This window comes from Clupea harengus, chromosome 12 (assembly GCF_900700415.2).
Source record: "Clupea harengus chromosome 12, Ch_v2.0.2, whole genome shotgun sequence".
NCBI classification, from domain to species: domain Eukaryota; kingdom Metazoa; phylum Chordata; class Actinopteri; order Clupeiformes; family Clupeidae; genus Clupea; species Clupea harengus.
The window spans coordinates 18,559,645-18,573,062 of NC_045163.1; the positions used below are offsets into that span (position 1 = coordinate 18,559,645).

Here is a 13,418-nt window from a genome sequence, read left to right on the forward strand (position 1 = left end):
TCTCGATATCAGTGCCAGCTTGCTGATTTTACCAGATCATAACGGTCTCAATTTTGGAAATGTATCTACCTAAAATTAGATAGGCTAGTGTAACCGGTGTAACTTCTGCGTTGTGTTTTTAATATTTGTGACTCGTGGACAGTTGCTGAGATGTATCTTTATTTCTCTGTTTAAGCACACCAACAGAAACAGTTAGGTAAATCTCCAGCTTGCTAGCTTCACTATGAATGCTCATTCCAAGCATATACCAAACAGGCAAGAGGAAGAGACATGTAATATATACATTAAGAAAAATAAGTAAAAACTTTATCACACCTGTTTAAGCACACCAACAGAAACAGTTAGGTAAATCTCCAGCTTGCTAGCTTCACTATGAATGCTAGCCCCCACATGTAACAAAAGGAAAAACATATAAACAATATGTCAGAGGGATATATCATATAAATAATTCAGATATATAATACATATAATAATAATAAGTTATAAGAAGATATATAATAACATAGATGCCTATTTTTAAAGGCAATATTTATTAGATTATCTATCCCACTGAAACTCAACCACCTACCTCATTCCAAGCATATACCAAACAGGAAAGAGGAAGGGGGGAGAGAGGAACTTAACAGGGGGAGACAGGGGGGGCTGTCGGTAGGAAAACTGTATGATCAGGGAAAGTGTATTAAAACCGGATGTCGTCACTTTAAGCCGGTCTCTGGTTGGATAAAGCTTTTCAGCAGAAATGGACAAGGACCTTTGATTTATTCTGTAGGAACCATGCCGATGCCTGACTTTTAATATTGTGTGACGTTGTTGAAGTTCAAGTTCAACATTAATAGCGATTGAATTACCCTTGTGTCGTGTAATCGCTAGCGGTAAATAAACGTTAATAACTTGAATGACTGATTAAGGATATATGTTACACATCACAAACACATGTAATCGATGGGTTTTGGGGGAAATGAGGTAATTGGTTAGCTTAAATTGCAGTATCTTAGGCGAGCTAATTGACCTGGCTAGCTATAGCGGAATTAACATTGCTAGCTTTGTGTTTGGTCATATAGCTTCGTAAAAGTTCGGTTAACAAGTCACTTGTGTGTTTAGTTGTATGACTTCGTAAAAGTTCGGTTAACAAGTCAATTGAGCATTAAGCCACCTGACTATAATCGGTCTATTCATATTAGCATGCTAACGTTAGACTTATTAGCAGCGAGGCTAGCTAGCTACTATGTGTTCCAATGGATTGTTGGTCTAAGCGTTAGCTTCAGTTAAGACCTACGTGTACCACATGAACAACTAAACGAGTCAATGTAGACATATAAAAAGTTGTGTAGATAGCTTTATTCACATAAGCCGTATAACTTCACAAAAATAATAATAATTTAAAGAAAACCGATCGTTTGCATGCCAGGCGATCAACACAACTTCTCAACTAAAAAGTAAAGGTCCTTGTCCATTTCTGCTGAAAAGCTTTATCCAACCAGAGACCGGCTTAAAGTGACGACATCCGGTTTTAATACACTTTCCCTGATCATACAGTTTTCCTACCGACAGGGGCTACCAGAGACCCCCAATACCAGTGTGCTTGTGATATCAAAATAAAAGATTAAAAAGAAACTGAAATACAGGTAACAGATTATCTTGTGCAATTATTTAAACCTGCTTTTCTAACCTGTTACACTAGCTTGTAGGGAACGTTACCTCATCTTTGAAAAGCCAGCTAACAATGGCCAGGTCAAGGACACAACTTACTTTCGTATCACTGTCAGCAGTCGGTGGTTTCCCAAATAAATCAGAGATTTTTAAATATTTTGATGCACCTTCCTCCCCTCCATCTTTTCTTTTTCTCCATTTACGTTTTGGTGCCGATGACATGCTCTCACTGTCAAAAACGACTTTGTCTGCCAGCCAGTGACGGAAGTGTTGAGTAGGCGCACGAGAACATACGTTCAATTTAAGAATCATCATCCTAAATCCTCACATCTGAGAACACTTTGGCTGTTTAAGAACCCATTTTCAGGCGTTCATGAGTCAGGCGGAGATCTTTTCTTACATTGGTCTTTCGAAGTCCGTAAGAACACATTTCAGAAGACACTTTTCGAAAAAATAGGCACCATGAGTGTGAATACAAATCGCGAACAGTAGTATAAATATCAGTCAGTAATTTCTGACGATTACAAACAGAAGAAATTATACGTGTTCTGTGAAGCACATACTAGTCAGTGCTGGCAAAAGTGAAGGGAGGGCCGGTTGGAGATGGAAGGGGGCCGGCATTTTACACCACCCCAACCCCGTCGGCCCACCGGGGATTCCCCCGGTATCCCCAATGGCCAGTCCGCCCCTGTATGTGAATGATAATGATTACGTGAAAACTGGTGTAAAAAAGTTAGAAACTATGCAGGGTCAATGGCATCCTCACCCCCTCTCCTCCTACATAGGAGACCAATGGCTTCTTACATTGCAGGCATTTATCGCTCTCTAGTGGTGTTTTGGTGTATTGCAGCTGGCTCCAAAAGGTGAGTACATTATATCCTAGTGTATGGTGAACCAGGAGCCTGGACGTGCTAACAGATTCAGAGAAACATTCTCTTCATCTCTCCAAGATGTTTAAAAATACCTTAAGGCGTGGTGTAGTCATTTGCAAGGGTGGAATGACAGGGCTACTACTTTAGAAACTGCTTTTAACAAGTAATGCTTTAGTAAACACAGCAGAAGCCACATATCCTTACAGGATATCCACTCAATCCAGGTTCTGAGATCGGCCCTAATTAGCTGCAGTGCCAGTAAGTGTCAAGTGTCAATAAGTGATTGAAGTCCTTCAAAACTCTCAGCTTGGCAAATGATATTCAAATTCAAGTCCTGCTTTTTCCAGCAACAGTGCCAATCAATACTATTGGACTGGTACGGCAACTCACAGATGGATTTCAGGAGATAGCATAAGATAGAGTTGGACCACTATTATGATCACACAATGCTACCTTAGTCAAAGAGAACAGCACGATAGAGTTAAGGTGTGGTCATGTGAGAAGAGTGGGTTAACCTATGTGACGACATCATGATGTGCAATGTCAGATTCAAACTGTAAAGCAGACTCCAGGCCACTACTGAGAGCGCAGTACCATTCGCAATCTTTCACACAGTAGGACTGAGATGTGTACAATACCAGGCAAGACAAATAATTAGTCAGGCAGAGATTCCATTTTGGTGCATAATCAATCATGTTGAGACTTTAATGGATGACTACAGAACCCAGGGAGTCACAGGGACATTGTTAGTGAGTCTTGTGTTTTGTGCAAAGAGTCTTGTGCAAAGGCAAAAAAGCACAACTACCGGTAAAAATCATAAGTGTTTTTATTGCATTGATCTGTTTCATTGTCTTCAATAGCATGTTGAACAGCGAGCTGATGTGCTTTTGAGTTGAACTTTGATGAAACTCCATTGTGTAATTATCAGAGTTGAGGATGTCTAGACCATAGAAGTGACACACTGACATGAACTCTATGTAACTCTAGGCTGGTCTACTCATAGATGGTGGGCAAACTGGCGTAAGTGTTGGTCCAGTAGTTGACAAAGCGCAGCCTCATCTTCTGCTTGACAGAGTTCCCGTCCATACTGTGGTTGATATCCACATACTGGTGGGTCTCTTTGTTAAATGCAGGCCAGGTGACAGGAACCTTAGACTCACCTTTGTTAGGGTCTCTGTTGATGAGAGAGTAGAGAGAGACAAAACATTAAATGGAATTTATTAATATTTCTCATTATCTTGATTCTTGATTACATAATTCAGTTAAAAAAACATTTGTCTTTGCCCATTACCGCCTCATTCTATGATCACAGTTTGAATGTAAATTACATATAGGGGCATTTATTGATCTGACTAAATAAATAAGCTCTCTGCTTTACCCTGTCTTAGCAAAGTTGGTCCAGTAAGCGATCATGTATCCAGAGACATCACGGTGCTTGGGCCAGTACGCCAGAGGGGTGGTGAAGGGCTTGCCAAAGACAAACTGCAAGTCCTCAGCGTGGTCAGCCCCCATCCAGCTGGGGTTCAGGGGATTTCTAGAGGGCTGAGAGAACAGGTAGGAGTAGGTACGACCGGTCCTGAGGAGAGAAAGAGTGAGAGTGAGAGAGAGAGAGAGAGAGAGAGAGAGAGAAATAAGTCAGAAAAGGAAAAAAACAAAACCCTGACTCGAGATAGGGCTTTTCACGACAAAGTGAAACCCTTTGATGCCTGGGCTTTGACTGTTTCACCCATAAACTGAGTCTCCATCAGGGAGCCTTACGTGGCAACACTGTTGTGCTGGTAGAGAGCGGCCTGGGTGGGCACCAGAAAGATGTAGTCGGTCTCCACCTCCACAACGGCCCTCTTTATTTCCTCCTTGGTAGGCTTGTCCCCCCAGGTGTGGGAGTATTCGTTGAAGGCCAGGTCAGCACCTTTTGGTCCCTTCTCTTTGGTGAGAGCAGCCACGAGGGTCTTTAAATCCTCACTAACATGAAAGAGGGAGCGAGAATGAGATGTTGAAGTAAAAGAACAATTATAGGTTGTCAGGTCTGAGCTAACAGCAGTGAGTTTAGTGAACAATCTGCATGGGTGTGTTTCATGAGTATACACAAGGTAAAACATTGTGTTAAGACAGTAGCCAGCCACTTACAGGGGTGTATGCTGAAGAGGCTGGTTGAGGGAGGGCACATCCAGACCAGCGAAGAGGTGGCCATCCATGTCGTTGGCACCAATAATGTAATCCATCTCTGCGGCGTTTACAAACAGGTTGCTAGGCTCGTCAGGCAGGAAGTCGCCATCGATGACAGGAGAGAGAACCAGGTTGTTGACAAGGGGAGCTGAGGAACAGACATCCAAATCAGAAGGTAGCAGCAATGAAGAAATTGAAAAAGGACCCCCCATGCACACACACACACAAATTATACACTCTTTGTAATTCACGATCAGTCACTGTCAGTCACTGCACAATGTCTGCACTGGAAATTCCCTTAAATGGAACATATAGTTCTCACTGTGTGGATAATCTTAGTTAATAGTAATAGACAAAAAACCTGAACCAAAACTGAAGGTTTAAATCATTAAAAAAGGGACCCACAGTCCCAACTCACCATCTGCAGACCCATGCATATTCAAAGATCCAGCAAGAGTCAGAGCAACAGGATCAGTCATCTTCAGACAAGCTGCCATCTTGTCATCAGTTGGACAGCCCACCTTTGCGGCAACCTGTGAAGGATCGGTCCCATTAAAATAGTGGCAAAGAGAGGAATGACTGAATGTCTCCTGTCAGTGGTGTGGTACCACTATAACAACATACTGTATGTGACATGAACACTCAACCTTGGGAATCAGACCAATTCCTCTTTGCAACTGCATTACATAGGCCACAAGCCTCACTGTGGCCCAAACTACAGGTATGAGTGACCGTGGTTACATGGATTCGAATAACTGCCTTAGTCGGACTGAAATCGCATTATCCGTTTCATGTAAGCACCTTAGTCGGATCGTAGTCGGACCGCACATAGTCGGACTAACACCCCTGGATAACTCGATCCGATCCAGTTGATAGTTCGACTATTGCGGCATGTAACGGTGAATTGGATAAGGAACTGGACTTTGCGTCTTTGCGCATGCTCCCTCTCTCCCTGCCAGGTCGTGACCCGGAAGACGAAAGAGGGATAAGTTGTCTCAACTGTTCATACTAATGACACGGTTTTTTATGAATATCCTGCAGACTGTCTCACAAGCTTATTCTTGTTGATTATGAACAAACATAACAGAAGAGGTCCGAAGATATGAGCACCTTTACAACCCCTCCTTAAACACGTATAAGGACGTTCCACATTTTATTTGCTTAAAACAACAGCAGTACTGTCAAATCAGCTGTCACTCGGCTATTACCTGACCAATTACTGTTGTGTTCAGTTATCTGGAGCTGAAAAAAAACACGAATAAGTACTGTTAAATCAGAAAGCAAATCAGCTGTCACTCGGCTATTACCTGACCAATACCTATCAAACTCGGTGATACTATTCACAACTAATATGTCCTTCATTCTATCAAATATGATGAAATTTGGTATTGTGCCCGCGAGGCACGCGTGAGTTTAGTTGTGTTCAGTTATCTGGCGCTGAAAAAAAACACGAATTAGTACTGTCAAATCAGAAAGCAAATCAGCTGTCACTCGGCTATTACCTGACCAATACCTATCAAACTCGGTGATACTATTCACAACTAATATGTCCTTCATTCTATCAAATATGATGACATTTGGTATTGTGGCCGCGAGGCACGCGTGACTTTAGTTGTGTTCAGTTATCTGGCGCTGAAAAAAAACACGAATTAGTACTGTCAAATCAGAAAGCAAATCAGCTGTCACTCGGCTATTACCTGACCAATACCTATCAAACTCGGTGATACTATTCACAACTAATATGTCCTTCATTCTATCAAATATGATGAAATTTGGTATTGTGGCCGCGAGGCACGCGTGAGTTTAGTTGTGTTCAGTTATTTGGCGCTGCCCTCTAAAGACAGAGACGTGACAGGTGGATCGAGATATTTTCCCGTAAATACCTTTACCTAAATACCTTTATAGACAACATCGATCATACACTCCCATTGCACTCAAACAACCACACTCAAACGAGGAGATATTGTATCAATTAGCCTATTATGTATTGTATTAATTGCACAGAGTTCCAGTGGCGCATGCAGCCGTACGCACTGTGCGTACCTTCTGCTACGCGAGAAGAAGAAAAATATATCATGAACGCATATATGTATCTGCATCGTCAACGCTGGGCATTAGTTGTCTGTACTCCGATTTTATAGTTTCCCCAAAATGGGGAAACTATAAAATCGGAGTACAGACAACTAATGCCCAGCGTTGACGATGCAGATACAGAGCTGGAAACAGCTGAATGAGTTACGCAGTGAACTTTATCAAGCCCTGGAAAGTTCGGCAAATTTCTAGCCAAACATTCATTGCGTCCTGAAGGTCTTGTATCTATCTACGAAAAGACTGACTGGACTTGCTCTCATGAATATTCACACAGATTTGGAAATCGACAGCGAAGAAGTACTAAAACAATTTGATGCAACTGGCAGAAGGGCAATGCGTTTAGGCTGAAACCCATTATTTGCGCGCGTGTGTGAATGTGCGTGCGTTTCTCTCGTCTTTTATCTTTCACCTTTGAATAATGTAACTTATAAACACATCGGCCTGGCAGAAACAAACAAACAAACAAACAAACAACCCAAGAGGCAACACGCATTTCTGGACCGATGAACAGATGCGATTCATGCTCAATCAACTGTTGTTGTTATTGGTAGTGGTGAAGAGGTCAAGCGGAAAGGGCTGTATCACCACTAGTTGTAATAAAAACAGCGCCACCTATCGTATCGGATATGACATGCTTTCGGCCAATGATTCGATTTATTCCTGCCATGTATATTGGGATAATAGCACCTACCCTCGAAAGAAAGCATAGTCCGACTAAGCAAAGATTCAAATTATACCATCATGTAAACACACTGAGTGTGTTAATGCATGTAAGAGAAGGCGTCTGACTGAAGGTAACATGTTTACCAGCTCAGCAACTTCTCTGGGGTTCCTGTTGATAGCCCAGGAGCAGAGGGCCACACCACTCTGGGAGATGCCTCTGCGGATGAGCCCCTTGTTCTTGGGAGAGATGAGCTGTGGAGAACAAAGAGGGGGGTAGCACTATAAATGTGTGCTGTAACTGGGTATGGCCAGTGGTAGCTCCTTACTAACACCACAGTGCTACTTTGAGAGAGAGAGAGCAAGAGAGAAGGAACAAGAGAGGGCAGGGAAGACTTCTACCTGGAGGTTAACACTGACGGCTCCAGCAGATTCTCCGAAGACGGTGATGTTGTCAGGATCTCCACCAAAAGCGCGGATGTTCCTGTGCACCCAGGCAATAGCAGCATGCTGATCCCACAAGCCGTAGTTACCTGTAAGCGATATTGATCACTCCTTTTAGTTCAGGTCAGTATGAATTCCACTTCAGATGTATTCATCTATAATATATAATTCTCTTCTTTTTAGTTTAATCCAATGTTTCCTAAACTTTTTACGGCATGCCCCCCTTTGACAATGAAAAAGAATTTCAGTTCAAATTCATTCTACTAGGTTCAGCTCTACCCAATTCAATTTAGCTCAGTAACAACATTAAGTGACTACAAATTCTCTTGGCTCCTAAAGAGCCTGCACTGATGCCTGTTTACCAGGGAGGCCGTCGTCTCCAGTACTGAGGAAGCCAAGAGTGCCCACACGGTAGTTTGGTGTCACAACAATGACCCTGCCTCTGTTGGCGATCTGCTCTCCATCATACAGGTAGTTGTTCAGAAAGTTAGCCCCGCTGGAACCACCGAGAAGGAAGCCACCCCCATACATGTAGACCATGACAGGGAGGTTGGTAGACACCACTGCAGGATATGAGATGCTGGTTGGTATGTTACATTAGAATACATTTTACATTGACAAGACCTACTGGAAATATCTGATATGTACTATTGTATGATATTGAATAACACAAAACATTTTACTTTTGCATGTCTAGGTCCAGGCCCCCATGGTTTCATAATCCGCCCATGGTGTAGGTGTAGGGTTTAGTGTCAAATAACGGGTTCTTTGTTGTGTGTTGTAGTGAAAATGAGTCTTTCCATGAGGTTGAGGATGGAGTAAGCTACCTTTGAGTCCCTGAGGTACCCAGACGTTGAGGTAGAGACAGTCCTCAGCACCGCGGGTGTCTGTCATGAGGAGGTTGACCTGCAGGCATCTCTTACTGAAGTTTTTGGCTTTCAGAATACCTGCGGACAGGAGAAAAAATATGTATAATGCAGCTGCACATCTATGTCTCTGAGTAATAATGCTATTGCGTTTTTAGGATATTGTCCAAAGTTGTGTCATTTTTATAGTCGTTTGCAAATAAGTATTGGCCGCATTCTCCCATGCGCTTCAATAAAAGAAAAAAGAAAAAAGCGCGCTGCTACCCACTATTGACCCTACAGGTATTCCACCCTTGACGGAGCAACCTCTAACCTCATTTCTTATGTGAACATCATGTACGCGCTTTTCATCTTCGCGCTTCTGAGGGCTGCAGTAAATCAAGCATCTCAATTTTATCATATCATCTTGCAAAAAAGTCCGGTAAATAATTCATTGAATTAAAGTAAAACTCAGCAATATGGTTTAAATACGGAAAAGAGCTCGCCAAGTGTAAAGAAAATGGCCAAGTATTCCGACCTCGTGTGGACATACTGGATCTTACCGATGCGTAGTGTATGCAGCGATTTCAATTTGACCGTAAAGCCAGTACGTCGTAGGCTGTGTGTAGCGATTATATTCATGAGTACCACGTGACGTCACTGTGTTTAAGCGCCGCCATCTTTGTGTCCGAAAGTCTAGCTGAGTGTCGGTCACAACACAGACAATAGTCGGTCACAACCCGCAGAAAGTTAAAATGCCCTGCTTATGTTGTGCTGATGGATGCGACAATAGTCGCGAAAATTACCCAAAGAAACAATTTAATTGTATACCAAAAGATTTAGATCGGCGGAATAAATGGTTGGCTGCAAATTAGAAGAGACAACTGGCAGCCAACATCTAACTTCAGATTGTGCAGTCAACACTTTTTATCTTCCTGCACCACTATCCACGGACATGTTGATTTTGTGTTCAGAGCCTGGGAATGACTGACATGTTAAGTGAAATGCAGCACGTTGATACAATCGTGAATAATTGCTGTGTCTTATCAGAGCTAAACTCTCCTGAGCAAGCTAGAGTGCTAATAGTTAGCGAGCTGTTTAGCCCTTCACTAAAGGCGTTAGCTACACCTAGCTAGCCCACATTGGCACTCTTAACCACCACTAAAATAAATCGGTTCATAATCGCTGTTTGAATTACTAAGATGTCATGTGATGACATACATATTTTTTGTCTCCAGATGCCATATCTTGGTGTCGTTCACCCATCCTGCAACTGCATATTGATGTACTTTTGAAAGCCTTAAGGCTATCTCCGGTGTATGGGGATGGATTGTGTACAAGATAAATATATATGTCGGGAAAGGACAGTTGGGGCAGACGTTTCGCAGACTTTAAGGGACAAAATAAAGTTGCCGATAATAAATATGGATCGCAGCCAATAATCAATGTTTTTTCTAAATATCGTTGTCTTTCTGCTTCATTCAGATGTGCTGTGTTCGTAGTCATGACTGTTCGCTGGCTAACTATGAAAGCTAACTAACTAACCACTAGAATTAGACAATACTACTTTTAAAAAGTCTAAATTTTAAGAACCTATCAATAGAAAACAATACCATTATTATATTTATATTATTATTATTATTATATTATTACTATATATTAATATATATGACTAACTAGCTACTATTGGGTACAAATACAATGGGAATAACGGTAGAGTTGGACACAAAGATGGCGGCAGGCTTCACGGAAGTGACGTCTTTGGTACTCATGAATTGCCTGAGTGAACAGAACTGCGTCCATAGCAACGCTCTGTTTTTCATGGCAACGGTGTGTTATACTTCGCAGCGGTCTTAACAGACCGCATTCTACACTGGAATTCAACCAATAGTCCAGTACTTTTAAGAAATGTAATGCAAGTATCTTTAGTGTTTGCCGTACACGTGTTATCACCGTTAATGTGTTACATCAATGTAAAGCTTAACTCTTTAATACTGGTACAAATTGCTATCGTAATTAGGTAGATACAACCTGAGCTAACGTTAGCTAACTGAACCTATCATTTAACATTGGGCTGTTAGCTAGCTACAGTAGCTAGGTTGTCTTTTGCCATTTGCGTTCGTAAAGTTTAATGTCCGGTGGCATTTTCATCTCTTTTTATATGCCGTTACGGTAGCTATATGCGTAACGTTAGCAGATATTTAGAAAATGGTGTGTTTATCAGTTATAACTACAGGATGGAAGGTACTGTAACTGCACCTTTTTAACTTCACAAGCAACGTCTTTTTGTCACGCAGTATCAAGATGCAGAAAAGAAAGAGGCAGGAGAATATTGACACTTTTTTCAAGAGAAATCCTGTAAGTGAAGTTGAAAGCTGAACGTTGAAAATGTTTGACATTAAACAACAGTAGCCTATTTCCATTAGATATTGTTTGCATTTACTTCATGATATTACTTTTCAATATTCACTGAGGTTTGCTAGTGCCACAGCTGTAACTGTTTGGCCCTATTCCTTTACCACTGCCCATTATTACCACTTTAGGAGAGGAAGTTGCTGGAGGCATCAGTTTCAGAGAGAGCACAGGAAGGTTCTTAATATATTTTGTTTGTATATTTGTAGTTTGTAACAAAAATAATTTCCCCCTGGGATTATTAAAGTATTTCTGATTCTTTAGCAAGTCTACTGTTGTGTATTTTCACCAGAGTTTTGACTTATTTTTCGTGTGTTCCGAGTGTGTTTTTATACTTTTCTAGTATCACTCATTTAAATGGGATGCTTTTTATATCTTGTATGTTATACATGTTGTACACCTCTGTCATTGTATCCATCGTTTCTATTGTTAATAAACAAATCACATCCACCCCCCTCACTTTTGAAAAGCTTGCAACGCCCCTGATCCACTACACTTGTGCAGACGCCTGGGTGAATAACTTTCAAGCCACAGTAATCATCCACATTGTCTGCTGATCCTCGTCAAAGTAATTAGTGTTCTGTCTGTCAAAGGGTGGCTGATATGATGGACATTTCTTAATCGGTGGGAAGGAGTTTGATTACTTGACTATTGAGAGTTTAAAAATAGGCGACGCAACATGATCTCAAGCTGGGATATTGAAACATGCAATCTGATGTAGCCTACCTTCTCCTCAACGCTGAGTTGAATGCATTTTTTATAATTGTTTATAAGTTTACTTACCCTGTTTACATCTATTATTAATAAATCAAGGCTTTTTCATGAGTATGCCTCTAAGCTGAAGTTAAGCGCTGTGGATGTAATCGAAGTGCATAGTAGAGAATATCCTTAACTGAAATGTGCTTAACTGGAGGCGCGCAAAAAAGGACTTAACTGCAAATAGGAGAACACAGCCCCCAATCAGCAGCTTAAAAATATATGTTCTTGCCTTAGGTGCACATTGCATGATAAAATATCATTATCTTTCAGAGCCCTTCATTTGTTATATTGCTGCTTTGGGAGCTATTTTTGTTTGTGTCTCACTTAAAAATAATCACCAATGACACCACTTTATGAGAACCCTCATAACCATAACCAACATAACCATATCATAAACATGCCAATGCAAATGCTGTTTACTGCCATAAACCGTCCTGATAAATTATGTCCACTTTCATCAATGCGTCATGGAATCAATAACAGTACTTTTGCATACATTCAGTCGTTGCATATTGACTGTAATGATGACTAATGACAGTTTAATCAAGAATCAAGTGTTACCACACTGACCATGCAGTTTCACTAAATCATGCTTCCCATAAGTAAATCTTAGCGACACTTATCAGATTGGTCACCCACCATCCCAGCCAGGGTGGGGTTTGGGCTTCTCGAAGCGACCCGGGGGAGCAGCGAAGGGGATTCCTCTGAAGACGTCCATGTAGCGGAAGAGTCCGGAAACACCATAGTTGTCTCCCGAGACTAGACCGCCTTCAGTCAACACGGTGCCCAACTGCAAACAAAAACACAACCAAAGTAAATCAGATCCTTAAGAACTAGATGTAAATCAACAAAAAGGAAAATGGAACAGGTGAAACATTAATGTTACACTTGTTACAATAGTAACTCTAAGGTTTCTATTGACTTTGTAATGTCTATAACACAATTATATAGTGAACATAACATGGCATCCTTTGTATACATGATCCTCTGTTTAATTGTTAAAATAATGTATCAACCAAAGTCAACCAAAGTCAATAGAGCTCACAGAAGCTGCAGAAGCAGAGCCCAGACAAAGGGCCGCGGCCAACATAATTCCCAGCATGGCCATGGTGAACTATTAGTAACACCTGTAGGACTAAGGGGCCTTTTCTCCGGCCATTTATACCCCTGAGATCCCCTCTCCCTATCGCAGTGTGATTTATCCAGCATTGCATAATCACACGCCAGTTTAATTTGTTTAACTAGCGTGTGAATTTGTATCTCTCTCCCAGAGGGTTACAAAAACACACTACATGTGGACGGGTTGTCTGAGGTCAAGTGTTATCAAGTGAATGGGCTATTTTCCAATGGAGATTTGCATTAAAATAATCCTCAATTGAGCAATAATTTCATAGCAATAAATTCACTGTTTTTCATCCTCATCATAGTCTCCTTTGCTGCTACCACTTTGATTGGTGCCTCTTTTTTGGGTATAGTCCAGCTAGAAATAAAAAATACAACAACAAGGTAGTCAGACAGA

The 13,418-nt window shown here is 41.3% G+C and overlaps 1 protein-coding gene and 1 long non-coding RNA gene across 2 annotated transcripts; both read right to left on the minus strand.

The window, feature by feature from the left end:
* Positions 1–315: 315 nt before the first annotated feature.
* On the minus strand, positions 316–601 carry LOC116222909. The gene is made up of 2 exons (XR_004164830.1): positions 569–601; positions 316–379 (listed from the first exon to the last, which is right to left on the minus strand). It is a non-coding gene; the product is annotated as an uncharacterized LOC116222909 (long non-coding RNA).
* A 2,729-nt stretch (positions 602–3,330) lies between these two features.
* LOC105902486 (bile salt-activated lipase-like) lies at positions 3,331–13,007 on the minus strand. Its single transcript, XM_031578290.1, has 11 exons — positions 12,945–13,007; positions 12,539–12,689; positions 8,711–8,830; positions 8,246–8,446; positions 7,842–7,972; positions 7,587–7,694; positions 5,107–5,221; positions 4,650–4,836; positions 4,281–4,484; positions 3,901–4,098; positions 3,331–3,696 (listed from the first exon to the last, which is right to left on the minus strand). The coding sequence occupies exons 1-11, from the start codon at positions 13,005–13,007 to the stop codon at positions 3,516–3,518; spliced, it is 1,659 nt and encodes a 552-aa protein (XP_031434150.1). The 3' UTR covers positions 3,331–3,515.
* Positions 13,008–13,418: the final 411 nt, after the last annotated feature.